The sequence below is a fragment of the Triturus cristatus genome, chromosome 12 (assembly GCF_964204655.1).
Source record: "Triturus cristatus chromosome 12, aTriCri1.1, whole genome shotgun sequence".
Lineage (NCBI taxonomy): Eukaryota > Metazoa > Chordata > Amphibia > Caudata > Salamandridae > Triturus > Triturus cristatus.
In genome coordinates, this window is record NC_140595.1 from 849,095,578 (window position 1) to 849,119,955 (window position 24,378).

The 24,378-nt window shown below is 44.9% G+C and overlaps 1 protein-coding gene across 1 annotated transcript in view; it reads right to left on the bottom strand.

Annotated features, from left to right (window-relative positions):
• Positions 1 to 3,686: 3,686 nt before the first annotated feature.
• Positions 3,687 to 24,378, bottom strand: part of FIS1 (fission, mitochondrial 1) — a 72,515-nt gene continuing 51,823 nt past the window's right edge. Inside the window, exon 5 of the mRNA XM_085639515.1 lies at positions 3,687 to 5,731. Within this exon, the coding sequence (XP_085495641.1) occupies positions 5,637 to 5,731 (95 nt within the window). The 3' untranslated portion in view covers positions 3,687 to 5,636. The remainder of the gene's footprint in view (positions 5,732 to 24,378) is intronic.

Consider the following 24,378-nt stretch of genomic DNA (forward strand, 5'->3'; position numbering starts at 1 on the left):
GGGGTGCCCACCCCCAGGACACTGTTTGCTATGAGAGGGCGGGAGTCTCACGCTCTCCCATAGCAAACTTCGTCTGGATTTTGAAAGAGAGAGCAGGGAAACCTGCTCTCTGTTTCAAAATCCAAACTATATTGGTTTTCCACACGGGGAGCTGCATGTCAGCAGCTCCTCATGTGGAAAAGCAATGCCGGCTGGGACCGTGGGGGCGTTAGGGCTCCCCTCACGGTCCCCAACGTGTTTTAATACGCCCCGGGGGATGGGGTCCCCAGGGATAATACAAATTAGTGATAGGGGCTAATTTTTTTTTCTACTCTAAAATTAGGAGTCGCGCATCCTAACGCGTTGGGTGCACGATTTCTCTCGCGTAGGGTGCGCGATTCCTAACCCGTTGGGTGCGTGACTCAAAGGGAAAAAAAACTGAAATTTTTGGGAGATAAACATCAAGCTTAAGTGCTTTGTTCTTGAGTGGCTCTAAAAAGAACCGTTGTGTTCATTGAGAGATTTTGGTACTTATAAGTAAATACCTATACAGAGTCTAAAGTTGTTGAGGAAGACTGTTTCCTTCATCAGTAAAGTGTACTCCATCTCTCCTATACATCTCTTGCATATGAAAGCGCAGATTGTTATTGTAAATGGACCCCATTCTATAGTCTCGGAGAAACGCAGAACCAGATTTATTCACGTTTCCTAGTTCTCAATCTGTGGACAAAAATGATTGGACCAGTTCCATTTCTGTCTTTGGCATATGTTAGAATACACAAAGGCAGTTTTGGGAAAAAGTTAAATAAATTCTGCAAAGATGTCCTTCATAAGCATTTCCAGACCTACCCCAGTCAAAGTGCCTAGGTCATTGCCACCACAGTGCACTATTATGAGGTCAGGGTGTTGGATATGCATAAAGGATTTTACCAATGGCATCAATTGGTGCCACTTTAACCCTCTATGTCCAATCCATTTAATGTCTACATTTGGCAAACCTAGGTATTTGTGAATCCCTTTTTTTCTGCATACCTTTGGCTCCAGAGAATATAGCTGTGTCCCACAATCCACACTCTAAGCATCTCGAAGGGAGGTCTGGATGCACTCAGATGGTCTTTGTAAATGAAATGGCAGTTTGAAAAGTAAGATTTTTCTGAAATGGTGGCTAAGATGCAGTTTTGAAAAAAAAAAAAAAAGAAATGATTGGTTGTTTGATAACCTTCTACACTGAAAACTAGGGTACATGTTTGTTTTTTAAACGCATGATTCTTATTGGTTAACAAAAACTGATTGAAAGGAACATCATATATGATAAACTGATATGTTGAAAACTCAAGCACACTTGCTGTTTTGATTAGCAACATTGTGTGCTGAACTTGTGACCTGTGTGCTCAGTTAAGTGTTCCATGACCTGTTTCTATGGTAACAGGCAGAAGGCAGATTGGGGGTAGGGTTCAAATTTATTTCATTTGGAAAGGTTGAAATGTATAACCAATAGAAATGTGCGTTAGCGTTTGAATTAATGTGGGAAGGAATGTGATTTGATGTTTACATGTATTTGTGTGCAAAATGAGAGGGAAACTTTGGAGATAAGTTATAGATAGGAATTAGCATTTAAAAAAACCTTTGAAATTCACTTAAAAAACCATAGGTTTCAGGTATGTTATAGTTAGGAATTAGCATTTAAAAAACCTTTGAAATTCACTGAAAGAACCATAGTTTAAGGGGCGTTATAGTTAGCTGGACATTTCCCTCGTACAAAACCCTAGAAATTCCCCCGTTATAGTCAGTTCAGCTAACTATAACTCGCGCCCCCGCAATGCACTGCTGATGACGTCACATATTACATCACTCATGACATGGTCAGTGACATCACTGATGACATCAGCCATTGACTGAGTTTCTCTAAAGTTTAAATACGCTTTAATATATATAGGGAAAGGCGTGTTGAAGAATGAGTGGGTGTATACGTGTCTGACTGGATGATTTACTAGGTGCGTGTGACTCTATAAGTGAGTGATTAAACATAACTTACTGAATGCATGGGTTAGTGACTAAACTGTGTGAATGTCTATTCGTCTTTCTGTTGGTGTGTAAGCGGCTGCATGGGTTTGCAAATAGCTGCAGGAGTGTAGATATGGGTTACTGATTGGTTGTCTGAGTATCTGTGTGGGTGTTTGTGTGGGTGGGTTGTGTATGACTGCATAGATGTGCGAGTGGGTGATTCACTGGGTGCATGGTTTTAAGAGTGCATCTGTGATGGACTGTATAGTTGGGTGAGTGTATGTATGGGTGTGTTAGTGATTGTATGTATATCTCAGTGGTACATGTGTAAGTAACTACATATGTGAAAGGCAGTATATATGTGTGTAAGAGTATATAACTGTCTATAGGGGATTGTGAGAGCGGCTGTATGGATGAGTGTGTGCTTGTATCAGCTATTGTATAAGAGCGTAAGAATGTGGTAGTATTTTTATGAGTAAGTGAACTTGTGTGTGTGTATAACTGTACAGGTGAGTAAATGGGAGTGTGATTAATTATTTGCATGACTGACTAGGTGTGTGAGTACCTCTATGGATGAGTGGCGGTGTGTGAGTGTCTATATAGGTGTATAAATGCACATGATCGTCCTGTTCTGAGTGACTGTAAGTATGAGTGACTGTACAGGTGAGTGAGTGGATGTGTGTGTAGACCTAAGAGTCAATGAGTGGGTTTGTAGTTATTGGTATTGGAGTATCTATGGTTTTGAGAATGGCCGTCTGAAATTTTGAGTGGGTGTATCAAAGGTTATATTAGGGTGTGAGAAGATGCACACATTTATCACATGGATGATGTCATCAGTGATGTCACTGACCATGTCATGAGTGATGTAATATGTGACGTCATCAGCAGTGCATTGCGGGGGCGTGAGTTATAGTTAGCTGAACTAACTATAACGGGGGAATTTCTAGGGTTTTGTACGAGGGAAATGTCCAGATAACTATAACGCTCGTTAAACCTATGTTTTTTTCAGTCAATATATATATATATATATATATATATATATATATATATATATATATATATATCCCAGACCTCTACTGAAATGTGCTGATGTAAAGATCTAAACCATTGCCTGAAAGAGTGGATCACATTTGAGAAATCACCCAGAACATAAAAACATTTTTATTTCAGAAAAACAAAAGACTCTGAACATGAACTCATTAATTGAGATAGAAAAGGCACGCCATTCCAGGGAATAGGAGTAAACAAAATAATTAAATTCTACAACCTGAAAAAGGAAGCACCGGAGGGAGAAATCTCTGTTCTGGATGTGGTAGTTGGTGATGCACATCTATTGACAGGAGCTTGTGTGAGTGGTGGGATGCTCAGACATGGAGGGCTCCATATTCTTTGCGACAGGTTTCTTTTCTTTAGAAGTTTTTTCTGGCCATAGCTGCTGGTGGAAGCAATTCTTGGCCGAGGGAGCGCCATATAATAAAGTACTTGCAAAGAGATTTTAAAATATATCTTTACAAGTTTGGAGCTGCAGTCACTATTTTGGAATAAGGTAAAGTCTGCCTTCTGAAAGAAGTTCAAGTTGATAATCTGATGCATTAAGTGTTTTGTTTTATATTAGGTTATTATAAATAACCACAATTTAACAAACTAGATTTCCCTTACGGGTCCTAAAAACAGTTATCTATGACAAAAAGAAAACAAACACGTTCAAATAATATATCTTTTATTTACATTTTTTTACTGTAAAGCTTTTTGTTTTAGAATTAACACAAAACAAACAAAAATTAACTCCGCTAAAAGAAAATGACAAGAAAGTAAAAAATGGAGTGCTAAGAACTCCCTCTTATAGTTCTCATCATTGGCTCCAGGGTGAGACAAGCACAAAATGTGGTGCAGACAACATTGTGCCACCTTTGAATTGCAGAGCAGTGGCAAAAGTTTTTGCAGGATTTACAAGGAGGCTACTTTTGATTTAATCAATGAGTTTGCTTGCTAAGAATAATTTGACATTTGGTGTGAACTCTTTCTGTACTGTGCAAAAGAATTAACGCAAGACGTGGCTCATTAAATTTCAAGAAAACAAAATTCAGAACTTTGGCTCTTATAGTGTGAAACACAGCAATGTCAAGTAACTCCTACAAGCAGTAGCCTGTGTGTATGGCAGACAAAATGTGAACAAAATAAGCAGAGCAGACAGATTACTCTGGTGGACTGGCAGCGTCAACAGTCACAAAGAATGCATTTAGGGTTTTATTGAAGTTGGTTCTGTAGACATCTTGTTTGGAGATATGCTGCTGTGATCACTCTTCCACAACCCCAGTGAAAGTATCGGTGTACTAAAGGTTTCAGAACAATTAAACGAGAGTTGTCTTGATCCACGATACATGAGGCAACATGTGAACATCTTGAGCAGGGACAACCAAGTGAGCAGCACACCAAAGTGATTAGAAAATGAACCTCAACAGGACAAATGGAGATGAACTGCACAAGTTAGAGGTAGCCGCTGCCGACCTGGCTCTTGCAGATAATTAACTACTGGGTTAAGAGTTGCTTATGCAGGAGGGGCGAGTTCATGCCTCATTTTTAGGATGATGGTTCAATATGTAAATGCTCTTGTTTACCTTCATGGATGTCATGGAATTTAGGACAGATTCGGTCCTCAATAGACCAGTGTTGGACACCACTGATTTAGAAATGCACATGAGCTGTTGATTTAACAATTGAGTAATAGTCTACACTGGTTTCCAAATTATAACATTTGTATTATTAATATGGCAGAGGGATTTATTGGCTCAGAGCTCATCTCATTCATCTGGAGCACATGGAATGGATAAAGAGCTTCCCAGAGTGAATTCACTAGTGTACTTTTAAGGGACTTCCTCCATCTTGCTGTAACTGAAAGGGCTAACTTTATTAAACGTTAACAATGCATCTTTATGTTCCAAGCCCATCCAAAGCCTGACAGTTTTCATAAAGTGTGTTATTAAAAGGTTCATCCCAACATTCATCTACTTCACAAACCCTTAAGTCGACAACTATTCTAATGAAGAATTACATAGAGCAGGACATGCGGCGTTAACCTACACTGAAACGCAATTTGCACTAGTGCCTCGTACTCCTTTTAGATGCTCTATAATAAATAACTAGTTTGGTAGGGAAAAGGCCACTAGGTCATTTTTATGCTACTGCCTAATGAAGCTGAGCCCAGTCACAAGGACATTTCAGTCTGTAAAAAACAAATAGAGAGGCTTCAAATTAAACTACGTGGAACAGCAGTTCTTGGAGTCCCCTCTATTAAAAGGTGTGTCTACTGTTTACAGTCTACTTTCAAACCATCCAAGCTGCCAGAAGCGGGGCAGAACAGCACTGACAAAGGCTCAGAGCCTCCTCCCCCACTCGGCCCACCCCACAGCGCAGAGCACAGACTTCACCAGAGGCTCTTGGTTCTCACTTAATATGGTGGAAGGTTAGACTGGAGTTATTTTGTACGATGGAAGGTCAGCTTTTGCCCATTTAGTTGCAGTGCTATAAAGTAATCAGCTGTGAGATGAAGCAGTTCAGTTTTAAGTTCAGCATCATCCTCCAGGGCGCCCGGAGGCAGCTCATGAGGGTTTCAGGGCACTAGGCCGGCACAGCAGAGCAGTGTTAGGCAGGATTCATTTTGACTTGGAAATGGCAAGTCCAATCAGGCCCGCTAGGCCAGCCACGCCTAGGGCCATCCCTCCGACAATCGCCATGCCAACGAGACCATCTGCAGAGAAAGAATCCAGACAATTAACAACAAATCGTCACAGGTGATAAAAACATAAGGTACCACAAATAGAAACAGGCACCACTTAAGGGAACTTATGGTTACAATGGGACTTATTGCGACAATACACCAAGGCAACTGATCAGGGAACCACCCACCGCTTAAGATAAAGGCAGCAAATATTATATGAAACACACAAGTTGAGATTTAAAGAGGTTTTCATCCATAAAACAAGCTCTCACAGATTCCTTCTATAACTAATAAGAAAAGTACAATTTTCTGTGGAAGAGGAGGGCGGTGCGTGTGTTCTGTATCTTAAGGAACCAGGCCACGAAGAATGGAAGGGTCCATATCAAATCACAGACTACTAAAATATCTTCGGTGTATAAATATCACCCTACAGAAACGGTTACTCATTTTAGATCCCTATATCTGATCTACTGTAACTCCAGCCCCACAAAATGTATCCATAGCACACATTTTTCAAATAGTTTATCCAGTCGGTTTGTTCATACGCTACTGCATGGAAAGCCTAGCGCAGGTTGATGAAAAGTAGGACCTCACCGGAATGCACATCCCACGGACTCTTGGGTTGTTGGTACTAAGGGGAGTGTCACAACTTCCGTTAATTTTTCAGTCTATACACAGTCACGATTTAGTGCCTTTATATGTCGAACTAGTAACGTCATCATGGATAGATGTAATACCCATTATTGTTTTAAACGAATTACCCACTATGCCCAGCTTAACAAATTCCTCAAACCGGGTCTATACTGAAACTATGAGATGTCCTACAGTGAACTAGAACATCCATTAAAAAAAAAAAATGATAGACACGAATAATCTTCAAGTCAACACAAAATGGAAGAATGGTGCATGCTAAATCTTTTAAAACTGAATAATTTAAGGAATACGTCCCCATACTCCACCGAGGATACCTGGCCTAGACTACAACAAGCAAACAGATGGTATTATCGTCTCCCCTTTAAACCAGATAAACAAACTGCCAAATTGTGAGACTTTCTATAACTCAAATTAAGCAGTTTAATCTGTGACTTGGCTATTTAGGGAAAACTAGGTACCAATGTTCCTGTGCTCTGAAAAGATGCAGAATTAAAAGACAAACAGGGCGGAGTCACAGTAAAGGTCTCACCATTTATGTAAAATCATCCAGAGATCTGCCTGAGAAAAGAGTGTAAGATTAAAGGTCTTTGATGCTTTAACCTTGGGTTTGGAAAGAATTACATTTAATATCCATCACATTCCATCCCCTTTTCTTCCACTGTCTGGGGGCAGAAAATGGATAAAACCATGAAAAAATGGTTTTTCAAGTAGAAACTGTAGGAATCTGGCTCTGTATATACTATACCAAAGGGAGGCATTGTGTGCACAGAGTCCAGTGGAAGTCCAAAGGTTGGCAGAGGCAAAAGTAGATAGCACCTTACTATACATTTGTGGTAGCGAGGGTGAGCAGTAAGGCTTTATCAGAGGGTAGTGTTAAGCATTTGTTGTACAATCAGCAAATCACATCACACATTCAAAGACAACTCAGACCAATTTGTTTTGTAAAAATATATTTAGTTATTTTATTTCTAGAACCAAGCAAGCCTGGCACAAGTAAATGAAATAAATGATGTGCAAAATCTTATGCAGTGTTTTACAATTGAATGCAAGTTCAAATGCAACTGATTGAAATACAGTTAAGTTAAAATTACTTTGCAGTTACTTTTCAGATTACTTTTTAAGTTACTTTTTCTACTCAGTGTGATATGCCTAGCGTTGACACTGTGGCATTTCCTAGAGAAAAGGTAAGTAAAATCAGTTTTGTACAGTTGTAGTTTCAGGTTTTCATACAAATCAACTCCACACTTAACAAGCATTGGCATAGCCAACAGGTCTCGCCTTTGGGACCTTATAAGTGTTTAGCCATGCAACAGTTGATGCTGTTGTACCAATGATATCGTGCTCTTTAACTAAATACTTATAAGGTCCCAAAGGTGAGACCTATTGGCTATGACAATGCTTGTTTATTGTTGTTGTATATTCATGCTATAAGAAATGTAAAAACATAAAAATAGTATTTCAGCAGCTTGTCAAGCTTAGACCTGTTGACTTAACCATTGCTTCTTTAAAGGTCTTGTAGAGTTCCCTGGTGGGATCTGCGTTTTATTTGTAGTAATATGTGAAAGGGATGTGGTGAGCTAGGGTTTAAAGCTAGTGCCTTTACTCGAATAGTGTTCCTTTGCAACATTTTCTGTTAAATGTATTGACTTTACCTGCACCCGTTCTTAAAACACTTCTTCCTGTGCCTGCGATTCTAAGAAGAGAAGAGAGCAGTTTCATTATGTTCTGTTTTAATAGTTTGAATGCCAGTCTGCTGGGGAACACATCTAAGGTGCCTTTAGCTGTGAGAGGGGAGGGAGCGCGAGCTCTGACAGATTGCTTGGACCCCTTTGGCTGCTGCACAGATGGTCGGGGTGGGATGGGGAGCACATCTGGTCAGAAGTCACGCAGGGCGGGGCTCATTTTCCGTGGCTTGCTCATTGTGGTTAAAGAACAGTTACAGTTTTGTGCAGCTGAGAGCAAGTGGCAAATTGAAGTGACGAGTGGTATGAAGATCCGTGATGCATGTTCTGTAAGTGCAGTGCTTGTAACACAGGTTAACAGTAGAGTATGAGGAGAGCGTAGACTCCGTGGTTTGATACTGTCTGTGTGACCGCGGAGTTGTCTCCAGACTAACCTTTTCAAACAAGTTAAACACAAGCGCGCGCGCCTCGTGCTTAAAGTTAAACAAGAAGTGCGAGCAAAAAGTGAGTGGCCAGTAGAGAAGCGTGCGCTTGGGAGAGCTGCACACTCCCGCAAGGCGTATTCCTCCACAAGCACGAGTATATGCTTTGAAAAAGAGCTGCACGACGGCTAAAGGTCTACTATGCAGCGCAGGCAAGACCTAAAAACAATCTAAGGGAAAACAGTCCATATATTCCTATGGAGAGAAATGAAGTAATCGTTTAACAGGTAAGTACTCAGTCTTTGGGGCTGAGTTCCTGGGTTAGAACAAGGGTACCCCCAGGGTCAAGGATGCACTTGTTACATCCTCAGCAGCACTAGGGCGGTCGGGTGCTGAGGCCCAATGTTATACAATAGGGGATAGGGGGCCTCCGGTTGGTGGCTGCTCACGAGCAGGTCGCAGGGTTGTGGGAGCAAAGCTCTTGGCATTAGGCTCAGGGCAAAGGCGGATCCGAGTTAGCACCCAAAGTACACCCGCAGCAGAGCAGGGGCGGCTGGGTGCAGGGTGCCGTTTGGTATCTGCTGTTCTGTCGATATCATTTTTATTTTTAAAAAAAAAATGCATTTCTTTTTTCTCATCAAATACAAAAGCAATATCAAGAAGTGTACATAAATATCTAACATGTGGATCTAATAAACTACCCAAAATAAATAGTGTACAAAAACGCAGTAGCAGCACTAATTCACTATACAGTCCAGTTTGTAAGCAGACTCAGGAGTTAAAAGTAAATACTTAATGAAACATATCCAGCCAAGTCGTTAGCACTCCCCACATCTTCCTCCCCTTCCTTTTAGCCTGCATGCCCTAACGAGCATACAGAGCCACTTCAAAATTGATATAGGTGTAAGAAGCGCCCCTTCCATTGCTGAAAGGTCGGAGGTAAGATATCTAACCATGATGAGGAACTACACAGTCTAAAAACTGACATTGCAATAAAAAGCATTTCCATCCCAGGACCACAGAATGTCTTATGCACCTCCAATAACATAAGTTGCGGGGATGGGATGATTTTACATTTCAATACCTCGCCTAAAAAGCCAGCGATTTCTAATTCTGTTTTAAGCTGGGGCAGGAATAAAACATATGTACCAAATCTGCCTCCATCGCTTGGCATCTGGGGCACCTAGTCCCTGCCACACCCTCCCCTTTTGCAATCTTTGCTGGAGTTATATAAAGATCAAACAGCGTCTTAATGTTGTGACTGCAAATTCGATGCAAACAATTGTTCCTCCAACTCCAGTGATTCCAGAAAGCCAGAGTCAGCCAGCTCGAGTTAACCCTGCCATTTCCCACAGTGTTTCTCCAAATCACCGGGGACCCGTTCCAACAAACAACCATATAGCTGACAATGGAAGGGGTAGAGGTCTTTACCATCACTTCCATCAAAGGTATTTGGTCAAAGCCAGCTATCCCCCCAGTCTTTTTAATAAAAAAAAATCCTGATCTGTAAGTACATTAAAAAACAAATCTACAGATCACATCAAAGGGTGCAAACAGATTCCCAGCGAGGACATCTCCAAACCAGACTAGACCACAGCTGCCCCATCTATTGAAGCAGCTGTCGTGAAATATGCAAGGCAGTCGTTCATTCTAGATCAGGGGAGTATATCTTGAATACCTGCCTACCCCAATTTTTTTTTCGAACCACCGGACAGTTTTATATGCAGCATACAAGGTCTTAAAGCGGGTTATCTTAAAATAGCTTGGTTCACAAAACTTCATTAGGCATCCATAGGCCGCGTTGCCCATCAGTAGCACATAGATCGAGGGTACCCGGTTGCCTGCGCAGCGCTCCGTAGCCGGACTGTTAAACACTGTATTATAGCACTGCATAGCCGCGGCGAGATTATATAGTCTAAAGTTAGGAAGCGCACACCCCCTTCTCTCTAGGTAAACACAGGATTACATTAGCTCTTCTAGTTTTCCCATATGCCTAGATAAAGATTGCTACCAATCTATCAATTTTCCTAAACCATTCACTGTTGAATTCCAGTAGGACAGATCGAAACACATATAGCAATTTAGGGAGAAACACCATCTTGACTAAATTACATCTTCCCATTATAGACAATCTCAGATAGTCCCACCGATTATAATCCTCCTCGGCTTTCTCAAGGAAGGGGACCAAGTTCAAGTCCATTATTTGCCCCACCTTATGAGTAATGCATATGCCTGGGTAAATAGCTTCACTCGTTATCCTACTGTCCGAGGAGAATGTGTGTTTATCAAGACTTGGGTTTTGGCCTTATTTAGCAGAAATCCAGATCTACTCCCAAAGTTCTCTGCCATCTCCACAACCGCCCGCAGAGCCCTATCTGGTTCACTGGTGACTATGGCCACATAGTCAGCATAGGCCGGGGTTTTCGCGTCCCAGCCCTGTAGACTAACAGGTACGAGATCCGGCGAGGACTCTAGCCTCCTGAGAAAAGGGTCAATAAATAAAGCGAATAACGGAGGGGAAATGGGAAAACCCTGTCTCGTACCCCTCTCTATTGAAAAGGGCTCAGATTCTTGGCCCATTATTTGCACATGGGCTATGGGATTGTAATACATTGCTCGAATTGCACCAATGAAGTTACTTCCCAGACCACTGACTTCCAGAATTTTCCACAAAAAGGTCCACAACACGCAATAAAAGGCCTTTTCAGCATCCAGTAAGGCCACCACCAGAGGTTCAGTGTGGACTATAGAGGGCTCAACTCTGTCACCAAGACAGATGGTTCACTATCCCAAGAGCTGATTAATTGATGGATGTTGGGTGCAGCCAAATTTCTAAGTAACTTTGACTTAACTGCAGGGTACTGGCATATTGGCATGGCACCAGGCGTAAAAGAAGAGCTAGCATTATCAGTTTACTGTTATGTCTTTTAGGTTAAAGAATGCCCATACCACCTTCATACCACCTGCTAAAGGTTGGTAAACCAAGTCCTTGCTGCTTTGGAGTCCTTTAGTGCAGCATATCTAGATGATATTGCCGTCTTTAGCTCCACCTGGCAGGATCACCTGATCCACCTGGGGAAGGTTTTCAAAGCCCTGCAAACTACAGGCCTAACTATCCAGGCATCCATAGGCCAGATAGGGCAGTGAACTGTTATATTTGGGCCACCTTGTTGTTTCTGGACCCCTGGGTCGAGAGCCTGCTGCTCTTGAGGGTCAGAAACAATGCACATCCCGGGATGAGGTGCCAAGCCTCCTCCCCCAGGATGGGCAGGGTCCACGACTGGGAAACTTCAAAGGCTTGCTGCCTTTTGTGAGCTTCCCCAGGCCTTTGCTACTTCCAGCAACTGGCCCCCACCGGTTCGGACCCCAATTTTGGGCGGGAGAATCAGCGGGAGAACCAAGTGAGGAAGGGAGGTTTGCCCACCCCTCAGGTGGGGGGAGGTAAGGTGAAGCACAACTCTCAGTCCCCGCCATCTTGCATATGGGGGATCCAGCCAACCAGAGTGAGACATATGCCCCCTTCCCACTGGAGGGTGGCATGATAGGGGGGTGTACCCACCCCAAGGATGGGACCCATTGGTCCCAACCTTTACTTACCTGTAACACCCCAAAATCTAGTATTTAGGGGCCCCCTGAACCTTGCCTCCTCCGACAAGAACCAACCAAGAAGCCCCGGTTTAAAACTTGATAGCTATCAATATGGCACGCCTAAACGAACATTTTGCAGGGAAAATAGCTAGGAAGTGCCGGTCTAAAGAGTAGGATTGCTACGAGTACAGTGAGCGTATTGGGCAGTTTTTGGCAGTAAGGGCACAGCAACAGAGCACGGTTGGCTGTATCGGTAAAATTAAGAATATGCTTGCAAACATAATTACAGATCGACGAAATTATAGAAGCTTTTAGGTTTTTTTTAATGCCAATCTGTATAAAGACTCCACTAACCATGGACCCATGCTCTCAGATAATCGTGTGGTAGCTCAGTCTGGTAAAATTACAGACTAGTTTAGGCTGATGCTGGGGGGGTAATATTACCTGAGGAGTTAGACTGCTTTGTTTGCCTTACCATCGGGGAAGGCTGTTTGGGCAGACTACATTCCTCTGGAATTTTACAAGGTATTCTTTACAGAGATACAGCAGGAACTGCTATGTCTTGTAAATGAAGTTAAAAACAGGAACCTGCCCCCTAGGTCATGGGGTATTGCTAATATAATTATCTTTTTAAAGAAAGGTAAAGGGATCATATAGACCAATCAGGGTCTATAACAGTGATGTGAAGGTATATTCTAAAATCTTTGCCACCCGAACCTCATTTCTCTTTCCACTCCGTGAATGAGGTTTGGGGACTAGAACCACTGGGCTAGCCCCGGGGCTCTCGGAGGGTTCAATAACCTCAAATTCATGATGCTTTGACTTGATCAGACGGTCTATAGATTTTGCTCTTGATTGGTACACTGTTACCAGTGTCCACATCATGGGTACACCAGTTTGTCTGACCGTTTGTCTGACCAGGGGTCAAGGAAAAGAGCTGTGCAAACTGCTTCAAGACTTGCTTATAATCAGTCTGCTGTTGGGTAGAGGGGGTGTAGGAAAAGACCACTCCCTCCACTGACCCATCTTTGGGGCTGTATGAGGAGGAGGTCAGGGAGAGGTTCACTCTGTCCTGATTCTCATCAGTCACCATCAGCATGGTGATGTCAGCCCTGTCCTGGAAAAGCTTTAGGCGGTTCATATGGACCACCCTTTTGGGTGTCCTGCTTGTGCCCAGGTCAACTAAGTAGGTGACCTCACTCTTTTTCTCTAGGATAGGGTAAGGTCCACTCCATTTGTCCTGGAGAGCCCTTGATGCCACTGGCTCGAAAACCCACAGCTTTTGCCCTGGTTGAAATTCTACCAGTGTAGCGTTGGTCATACCAGTGCTTCTGGAGCTCCTGGCTGGCCTCAAGGTTTTTTTTAAGCTTTTACCACGTACTCTGCCATTCTAGACCTTAGGCCCAGTACATAGTCCACAATGTCTTTCCCTTCCGTGGCACCTCTCTGTAAGCAGCAAGCAAGCATGATAAGAGGACATCCCATCCCCTTTTGAGTTTTTCAGGGAGCCCCATAATCAAGCCTTTAAATGTCTTGTTAAAGCTCTCAAGGCCACTGGTTTGTGAGTGATCGGGTGTAGTAATCAGGTGCTGCACTCCAAACTCTTTCCACGTGTTTTAGGTGAGCAGACATTTGACCCTCTGCCTGAAACCACCTCCTTAGAAACCCCTACCCTGGTGAAGACACCAATGAGGGCCTTGGCTACTGCAGGAACTGTAGCAGTCCTAAGGGGAATTGCATCAGGATACCTAGTGGCATGATCCATTACCACTAGAATAAATGTGTTTCCTGATGCTGTGGGAGGTTCAAGTGGCCCCACTAGATCCACGCCTACCCTTTCAAAGGGAACCCCAAGCACTGGTAGTGGAATCAAGGGGGCCTTTGGGTGTCCACCTGACTTGCCACTGGCTTGACAGGTGACATAGGAGCTGACAAACTCCTTTACTTTCCGAGACATCTGGGGCCAGTAAAAGTGGCTAACTAGACTTTTCCAGGTTTTGGTTTGGCCCAGATGTCTAGCTAGAGCATGTCATGGGATAAGGTTAGTAGGAACTTCCTGTACCTCAGAGACACTACCACTCTCATAGTGGCTCCATAATTGGGGTCTCTGGACTCAGTGTACAGTAGTCCCTCTTCCCAACAGACTCTGTGGGTACCATTGACATCTCCCTTATCCTGGTTAGACTTTCAAGACTTGGACAGTCCTGCTGTCTAAGGCACAGCTCTTCCCTAGAGGGTCCCCCTGGGCCCAAGAGTTCAAACTGGTAAGGGTCAAGCTCTATGGGCTCAGTTCCCTCTGGGGTGTCCAAGTCCTCTCCCTGAGGAGAGGGGTCCTGATCCTTTTGCTTTACAGAAGCTGGTTTCCCAGTCTTCTTACCTTTCCTCTTGGACGGTTGGACCATTCTTTCAGGCTCCAACACTTCTTTTTCACCCTGCTTTTGGCTCTGTGCTCTAGTCTTTTGTAAAAAATGTATTAAATGAATGTTCATAACCTGGCAGTACAATAATCATTTACATTTCTATATTTTTACATTGGTATTTCTCTTACATTCCCAGCCTTCGTTACTGTCAATTTGGATCATCTCGTGCATATCAGTTTTGGCATAGTACATTTGAAAAAGTCATTCCATCCTGCAGAGTTCTCAACTCATATTTTCCCCCACTGGTTCAAAGACCTCTATTTCATCCATTTCCCCCAAACTGTGTCCCATTTTTTACGGGCAACCCCTCCCCTGGAACGCCACCTTTTCAGTGCTACAGCACCAGTCCAGATTGTCTTTCCATTTTGCAATACTCGGCGGTTGACTCGCACCCCACTCCCTAGCAATATTACGTTTGGCCACAATGGCTGCTGTCATGAGCCAGGTCTTATCGTATTTTGGCCACTTCTCTTCCCCCAACACACAAATAAGCCATGTGGCTTCACAGGGCACCTCCCCCTCTATTACTTCCGACATAATATGTATTACATTTTTCCAGAATTGTTGTATTTACGGATATGACCACAGAATATGAAAAAAGGTCCTTATTTCGCCACAACCACGTGTACATTGTATAGTGTCACAGCGTACTATCTTGTTCACAAACACCCTAGAAGCATACGATCTATGGCGCACAAGCAGCTGTTTTAATCTAAACTGCGCCCTAATTGCCACCTCCCTCGGGATTTGTATTGCCTCTGCCAAATCGTCGTCATCTAAAGTCTCCAGGTCCTTTGTCTATGCTTCTCTGAGTGTTACCAGAGGGTCGGGAGAGTTATTTATTATTTCTTTGTATACCAATGAGACAGCCTTTTCATGTACAGGATCTATAAGCAGCCTATCCTCCAGTGGGGCATATTCTGGTATTTGTTCTCTCCCTGGGACATGCCCCCCGGGTTTGTTTGAGCTTTAAGTATCGCAGGAACTCTATCAGAAATTTTGTATTCCACTTTTAGGTCTGCAAAACTTATCGCATTTTCCCTCCGTCACCCAAGTATTCGATTCCAATTATTTGCCATTGTCTGAAGCCATTTAGGCGGCCCACCTCCCGCAGTTGATCGGAGTGCCAGAGTGGTGTTCACCTGGTCAATTTATCCTTCCATCCCAAAAATGTATTGGCTTCCCTCCATACCTAAATTGTCGTCTGTGTATGCGTGGGCAGTTCGGCGCTGTGTCGCCGATGATACCGTGCCGTGAGGTAGCCTCCCTTTCCCATATAGTGGTGGTCAGCTCTGTAAGCTGGTTTCACTCTCCCCTCAAATACCCACTCATAAATAGTCATGAGTTGCGCTGCCCAATAATATTTGTTGATATCTGGGATCGCCAGTCCTCCCTCAAACACTGCACTGTACTGTACCTTTTGTAAGGCTATCCTGGCCGGTCCTCTATCCCACAATAGCAGCCATAGCTCTGCGTCAATTTGTTTAAAGAAACTAAGGGGAATCTTACACAGTGTTTTGCAGCGCAAGGAATCTAGGTAATGTCATCATCTTGAATAGGGCAGCGCGTCCCATCAAGGTCAGTGAGAGCTTCCTCCAGTGTTGCACATCCCTGCGCAGCCTCTCTAATTGGGGGGTACATATTATCCTCCATAACTTTATTATGTCCTGTCGATATTATAATACCCAGGTATTTATACATGTCTCGGATTGCTAGGGCGCTTGCGCTGCTTGGCAGGATCGGGGTCTTCCCCCGACAGCACATATAGAAGGGATTTGTTCCAATTTATTTTGTATCCTGAGTAGGTTCCAATTGAGCAGAATAAGTGAATATCTTGATTAACTGGCCACCTGGCTTGGGTGACACATAGTATATCATTTGCATACAGATATATCTTCTGCTCCCAGGGTCCGCCCCCCCTTATTCACCAGATTAATGGGCCAAATCTGACCCAAGCTGCTCCAGCGCGAACGCAAACAGCATGGGTGAAAGCGGGAATCCCTGCCTCGTGCCTTTGTGAAGCTTCAGTGTCCTTGATTTCACCTCATTTACCTGGACTCTCGTGAATGGATTCACGTATAGAAGTTGGACCCATGCTCGAAACCTGGGGCCTAGTCCAAATCTTTCCATCACTGCATGCAGGTATGGCCATTCTATGTTATCCAAAGCCATCCGTGCATCTAAAGATAGTATCACCGCGTCTTCGTCTGGATTGGCTTTAGTCGTGCGCATCACTCTGTACAATCTCTGCTGGTTGAGCCTGGTGCTCCTGCGTGGCATAAACCCAGATTGATCTGGATGTACCACCTCAGCAATGACCGTACCCAACCTATTTGCCAGTACCTTTGCTAGCACTTTAGCTTCCACATTGAGCAATGATATTGGTCTGTACGACCCACGATCTTCCGGTGCTTATCCTGGTTTCAGAATCACCACTACCGTCGCTACTCTTTGGTCTATTGGGAGCTCTCCTTGATCCAGAGCCTTATTAAACATATTTAGCATATGTAAGGCCACCTTCGAGGCCACTCCATTATAGAGCTCCGCAGGAAGGCCATTGGGGCCGGCTGCCTTACCCAATTGTAAATCTAACGCCCTTGTTATGTCCTCTGTCGCGAGTTCCTCATCAAGTGCTTTGCTATCCTCCCTAGACAGGCATTCAACCGGAATATTCAAGTAATCCCACAGAGTCCTCCCTCATTCCTGGTGGACGTGGGGTATTTATTTCCAGGACCAAACTCATTTCCTTATCTCATTTTTCTACCCAGGCTAACAATTTATTTGCATTGTCACCCGCTTCATACAGTCGCCGTTGGTTTGCTATCGGCCTCTTCTACTAGATCTTTAATTTCTTTCTGTTGGACTTGCATTTGTTGTCTGGCCTTCGCTGCAGCCTCACTATTGCCCGTGGCCACGGTTTCCAATTTTAGAATAGCCTTTTCCAGTGCATCCTGCTGTATTCTTTGCTCCTTCTTTTTCCCCTCCCACTATGTTTTGGACATGGCCCCTGTATTAACACCCCCTCCGGGAGAACTACCAACATTGCGCCCAGGTCTTTTAACGTGTCTGTATGGAGTCTCAGTGGTATATACACTTAGCAGATATTAAGGACCTTGCCCTGCCAACTTCCAGTGGCCGTCACATATCTACCCATTCGGTCACACCATGTTCTTCCTATCGAAAAGGGGAGAGCGGTCCGGATCAGGATCCCAAACCTTCTCGACCCAGAGGTGAATCCTTTGTGTGCCACTAGGGGGGGAGGGGGGGGGGGGGGGGAGGGAGGGGGTGTTGTGGTTGCTATATTTTGTCTATGTCCTGTTTGTTATCAACCATTCGCTGCACATTTGGTTACCTCAAGCAGGTTTGCGTAACCATAATGTACAAAGAATCAGTGCCTCCATTCCGGACTTTTAGGAACACTTTGATCCAGTCACAATTCCTGCCAGGCGATAACATCGTAACGGTGTCATTTCTCTGGTGGCCTCCTAAGCTTTGTAAACTTCCCCTCCCTGCTGCCCTGCACTGCGAGTTAAAAACCTCCCACCTCCCCAATTTGCAGAGTGCCTGTAGCCCCAGAGAAACATCAACATGGGTCGGCCCGGAGCCAGAGAGACTGCCATTCCACCCCCCCACCCCCCCCCCCCCCAACAAAATGCATCGTGGCAATGTTCATCACAACTCGCACCCAGGCATATTAAGACACATACACCACATTTCTACTCACTTCGTTCTATACATATATCGCCATTATGGGTCTTGGCGGGGCGCCCGGTCTAGGCCGCATTCCCGGGACTCTGTGTCCGCTCCACCGCAAACAATTTTGATAGACCTCTAGGCTCCAGTGACTTGGTTGGAAGGTCTTCTACAAATAGGTCCACTGCCTGTCCTTCTGCCCCCTCCGGCACCCCAATTATGCAAACATTGTTGCGGCGGGAGCGCCCATCTTGGTCTTCCACCTGCCACTAGTTCGGTTGTCGTACCATCTACCTTTGCTACTCGATCTTTCATATTGCGAAAATCCTCCCTGAGCAGAGACACCTCCGTGGTGACATATATTTTCCCCTCCAAGTGCGTCTTGATCCCTTGTATTGTGGCCATAATATCCTGCAAAGTGGGTTACAGGACCGCTGTTTGAGACAATGCTCCTTGTTACCAGTTTCCTTCTGGGGGGGGGGGGGGAGGGGGGGCTATGATGCTATATTTTGTCTATGTCCTGTTTGTTATCAACCATTCGCTGCACGTTTGGTTACCTCAAGCAGGTTTGCGTAACCATAATGTACAGAGGATCGGGCCCTCCATTCCGGACTTTTAGGAACACTTTGATCCAGTCACAATTCCTGCCAGGCGATTAACTTGGATAACATCGTAACGGTGCCATTTCTCTGGTGGCCTCCTAAGCTTTGTAAACTTCCCCTCCCTGCTGCCCTGCACTGCGAGTTAAAAACCTCCCACCTCCCCAATTTGCAGAGTGCCTGTAGCCCCAGAGAAACATCAACATGGGTCGGCCCGGAGCCAGAGAGACTGCCATTCCACCCCCCCCCCCCCCCCAACAAAATGCATCGTGGCAATGTTCCTCACAACTCGCACCCAGGCATATTAAAACTCATACACCACATTTCTACTCACTTCGTTCTATACATATATCCTATCTGTACGTGCTTTCTAGTCTCGGCAAGGTCACATACTGTCTTGGTTCTGATCACTGCGGTGTGGTTTTATCCAGCATCTCCTTCCCTATAGGATCTCCCCCAGGAATGTCACTCCTACCCTTGTGGTGAATGTTCTGCTCTCTGTTGGCGTTCAACTGATGAGTCCCTTGCTGCCGCCTCCAGTGCAGACATACCTTTCTGTCCATGTTTTGCCTTTTCGATCCTTTGCCAGTCGTACAACCAGTCCTGTGCCTCATCTGGGGTTGTGAATCTCCATATCTTACTGTCTGCTATTACTCTAAGGGTTGCCGGCGAGAGCATGGAATATTGAATATATTGCGCCCATGGGGTCTTTTTGATGTCCAAAAAGTTCTGCCGCTTTTGTTGTACCTTTTGTGTGAAGTCCAGGTAAAAGGAGATTTGGGTGTTTTCAAACCTCAATGGTGGTGCCTTTCTGGCCGCTTGAATTACATCCCGGTCCCGGAAGTGGAACAGTCTCGCCATTATGGGTCTTGGCGGGGGGCCCGGTCTAGGCCGCATTCCCGGGACTGTGTCCGCTCCACCGCAAATAATTTTGATAGACCTCTAGGCTGCAGTGACTTGGTTGGAAGGTCTTCTACAAATAGGTCCACTGCCTGTCCTTCTGCCCCCTCCGGCACCCCAATTATGCAAACATTGTTGCGGCGGGAGCGCCCATCTTGGTCTTCCACCTTTTCTTCCAGTTCCCTCGCCATTTGGGTCAGCTCTTTGACTTGTTTTGTAGGGCCTGTGTGTCTGCCACTAGTTCGGTTGTCGTACCATCTACCTTTGCTACTCGATCTTTCATATTGCGAAAATCCTCCCTGAGCAGAGACACCTCCGTGGTGACATCTATTTTCCCCTCCAAGTGCATCTTGATTCCTTGTATTGTGGCCATAATATCCTGCAAAGTGGGTTACAGGACCGTTGTTTGAGACAACGCTCTTTGTTACCAGTTTCCTTCTGTGCCATGTGGACTAGTCATTTGGTCCTTGGGCAAGGCATATTTGTCCAGCTTCGTCTGTTGGGAAGCATGCGGACCTCCGCCCCAGTCATTCTCACTTTCACCTCTGCCAATGTCCAGGGCTCGTGGATGTTGGCCGTGCCTTTGAGCGATGGGGAAGATTCAATTTGCCCCTCTAAAGGCCCACTACTTTAATCATTCTGCTGGCGTAGGTCACAATCCGCTGGCTTCTGTCAAATCTACCTCGGCCTCTGCTATTCCTCTCACCCAAATCCACTGAGTACCAGGCGTCTCCATTCAGCCCTCTAAGACTCACATGGAAGACGAGGCATGATGGTCGTCCTACTCACTGCCTGCTGAGTCAGGCGCTCTCCCTCCTCCACTCGGGTCCGGGGTCCGCAGGCTCTGGCATGCCTTGATTGTATTCCTCCTCCACTGTAGGTCTGAAACCATTTTTCAGGACAGATCGTACCCCTTGGGCGTTAGGCAGTCACGTTGGCTTCTTTCATGCCTTGGTTGCGGATCGGTTTACGGATTTATGGGGAAAATTAGGGTTCGTTCGAGGGCGCCAATCGATCAAGCGGCCATTTTTCTCAGCAGCAAGCCACCCCCCCCGTGCTCTAGTCCTGGCACAGAATCTCAAGAATGTCCAGCATTGCTGCATAGGTTTTCAATTCTACCTCAGCCCATGCTGAGGTTTCCAGGTCATTACCAAGCAGACATGCAGCTGGAAGCCTTGGAGAGATCACTACCTGTTTTAGGCCAGTAACCCCCCCAACATCTAATGCCACCATAGCCATTGCATTGTCAGTGGTGACACTGTCAGCGTTGGTGACTGGGTAGGCTTTCCCAATCAGGTATTGCTCAGGGGAGACCAGCGCATCTCTCACCATAGTGACACTGGCACCTGTATCCCTCAGGGCTTCTATTATAGTCTCACTGATTTAGGGGTATTGCAAATAATTCAAGTTGGGTGGCACACAGCTAAAGTGGCAAACTCAGCTTCCCCTTTGTGACTAGAACAGCTACAGTGCGACTCCCGATTTTCTCGGGGCACACTGTTGATCCCCTCTGGAGACTGACTACACCAGGAGTAGCTGCAGGAGGACTAGGGGGCTTCTTGTTAGGACAAGTAGCATCTCCAGTTAAGTATCCCAACTTCTTACAGTTGTTACACCAGGCCTTTAGAGGATCAAAGTTATTTCCCCTGTACCTATTATTGGACTAGGAAGAGTTTTTGGGACGTACCCCACTGTGCAGGTTTTTGGGATCCTTTTGAAGACTCAGGCTTTTTATCTTGGCGATTCTCACCACCTTTCCCCTGGGGAGGTTTCGTAACCATTTTCTTTTGGTCACCCCCAGTGGTTGTTTTCGTCACCCTTATCTTGACCCAGTGGTCTGCCTTCTTTCCCAATTATTGGGGAGAAATAAGACCTGGTCTACCAAATGCTGATGTAACTTCATTAGTGCAATTACTTAAAATATTTTCTTTCATAAACATATTGTAAATTACATTGAAATCATGCACATTATTTCCGGTTAACCAACCCTCTAGTGTCTTAACTGAGTAGTTAACGGAGTCAATCCAGGAATGATTTTGGGTTTTGTGAGCCCCCCTGAATCTAATTCTATATTTCTCAGTTGGGAGTCCAAATCCCTCAGAGTTCTCTTCATTTGGACAGAAGACCCAGCATCTGCCCCTGCAAGGGTCAGGAGTCTGTCCCTGCAGTTACCAGTGAACAGTTCCCAAAGGAGTGCTCCAGTGTGACTTCTTCACTTCTCATTTCACAAGCCCTCTCAAAGGCTGTGAACCATTTTGTGATATCATCACCCTCTTCATATTTAGGGACAATCCCTTTGGCGATTTTAGGATCATACCATTGCTCTTTATCCTTAGTTAGTAAATTGCTGCCCCCATTGATGGGAGCTAAGCCCTTCTCTGCTCTCTCTTTCTCCAGAGCCAGGAGTCTGGTCTATAGATCCAATATTTTGGTCAACCTTGCTAAAAGGTTGTCTTCCTCATGGAGGCAGTCCTCAATGTCCTCAGTAGCACCTGACCCACCTGTGTGGGCTCTAGGTACTGAGACGTTTACTCTTGGTGTCAGTTGTTAGTTATCCTCGTCCCCTCCCTCTACTTATTCATCTGAGAGGTCTTCACTATTCTCAGGAGGATGGTCCTTCGCATACCTGCCAGCAGCTCCTGGAGCTTTTGTTTGGAGGGATGGGACCCCCATGATTAGATCTTTAAGCTAGCATAGATACCTCAAGTCCCTAAATTCTAAGTGGAGATAAGGGGTGAGGTTGAGCTCTTCCACCTGATTCACTATGCTATTGTGGTTATCTTCACTAACAGCTGGGTTCTTGTTAACAGACATTGTTTAAAAAAAACATCTAACCCCTCTTACTCCTAACTAAAGTGAACTTTTATTTTTCTAAAAGTTTAAAGGGACTTAACCAAGGTAATAACAAGACTTTTAGTAATTTGGAAACATTTGTCAATTCAAAAATCGTGTGATCAGGTGGTAACCAAGTTAGTTCAACAAATGCAAAGATGTATACCCCACCACTGGTCCACCAATGTAGGAAGTTGGCTCTGTATATACTATACCAAAATGAGGTATAGTGTGCACAGTCCAGTTGCACCCCAAAAGGTAGGCAGAGGTAAAATTAGATAGCACCTTACTCTCTATTTGTGGTAGCGTGGGTGAGCAGTAAGGCTTTATCAGACGGTAGTGGTACTCATTTCTTATACACACTCAGTCAGCAAATTATGTCACACACGCAAAGACTGAACTCAGACCAATTTGTTTTGTATAAAAATATGGTTTAGTTATTTTATTTCTAGACCAAGCCAATCCTGGCACAGGTAAATTAAATAAATGCTTTGCAAAATCTTATGCAGCGTTTTACAATTGAAAGAATGTTCAAATGCAATTGATTGAATTACAGGTAAGTTTAAATGTCAAAATTACTTTTCAGATAACTTTTTAAGTTACTTTTTCTACTCCGTGTGATATACCTAAATGTCCCACTGGGACATGTCCTAGAGAAAAGGTCAATTAAATCAGTTTTGCACTGTTGTAGTTTCAGGTTTTCATACAGATCAACTCCACACTTAGAACAATTTTCAAGGGAAAACAGCCAATGAGGAGGAGTTGGCCTAACGGTTAGGGCGCTCGACCCCGAAACTGGGTTCGAGTGTCGGTAATGACGCTAAATATCCTGTGATTCTGGGCAAATCACTTAATCTCCCGGTGCCTAACAAAAAATGAATGCGTGTCCTCATGTAATGTAACTGGTGCTATGTAAAGAGCTCTGATACCTGATTGGATTCGGGTCAAGTTTGCGCTATATAAAACTCTGCAAAAAAAAAAAAATATATATATATATATAATGTATTCCTTTGGAGAGAAATTAAGGTATAGGTTGACAGTTCAGTACACAGTCTTTGGGGTGGAGTTTCTAGGGTTAGAACAAGGGTTCCCCCAGGGTCAAGGCTGCACTCTCAAAGCACCCTCAGCGGCACTAGGGCGGTCGGGTGCAGAGTGCTGAGGCCTAGTGTTATCCAATGGGGATAGGGGACCTTCGGTTGGTGCCTGCTCACGAGCAGGCCATAGGGTTGTGGGAGCAAAGCTCCTGGTGTTAGGCTCAGGGCAAAGTGGGAATCAGAGTTAGCACCCATAGTACACCCGCAGCGGAGGCTGGGTGCAGGGTGCTGTTTTGGTGTCGGTGCCCTGTTGATTCAATAGGGTTTCTCTGGTTTTGACAAAGACTGCAGGCGCGGAGACAAAGATCTTCTGGTGGCGACCACCAGCTGGAGAGGTAAGTTGGTATGTCTGGGGATTCTGGGACACAGTTGGTTGGGCCACCCAAGGTCGTGGGACGACGGGTGCAGGGGTGTCTTTAGGCGTCTGGTTTTCTTACCGGCTCCGGACGCAGTAGGGGGAATCCTCGAGAAAGATTGCAAGCGTGTTGTAGAAGGTCGAGGCAGGTCAGAGATCACCTGATCTCAGGTAAAGTTCTCCGGGGAGACCTCCTCGTGGTGTTGGGCCACTCAAACTCGGGCCGTAGGCGACAGATGCAGAGTGGTGCAGACTTGTGGATTTGGCTAGAGCCAGAGTCTGTGGGGGAGCAAATCCGGTGCTCACAGGAGAAAAAGTATTTTCTGTGGAAGGCAGGGGTTCTTGAGGTTGTTGGCTGCAGGACACACCGGGATTTTGCTACTGCAGGTTTGAAGTGGGGACAGGCCGGTAGGGCAGGGGCCAAGTCAGTGGGCGTCC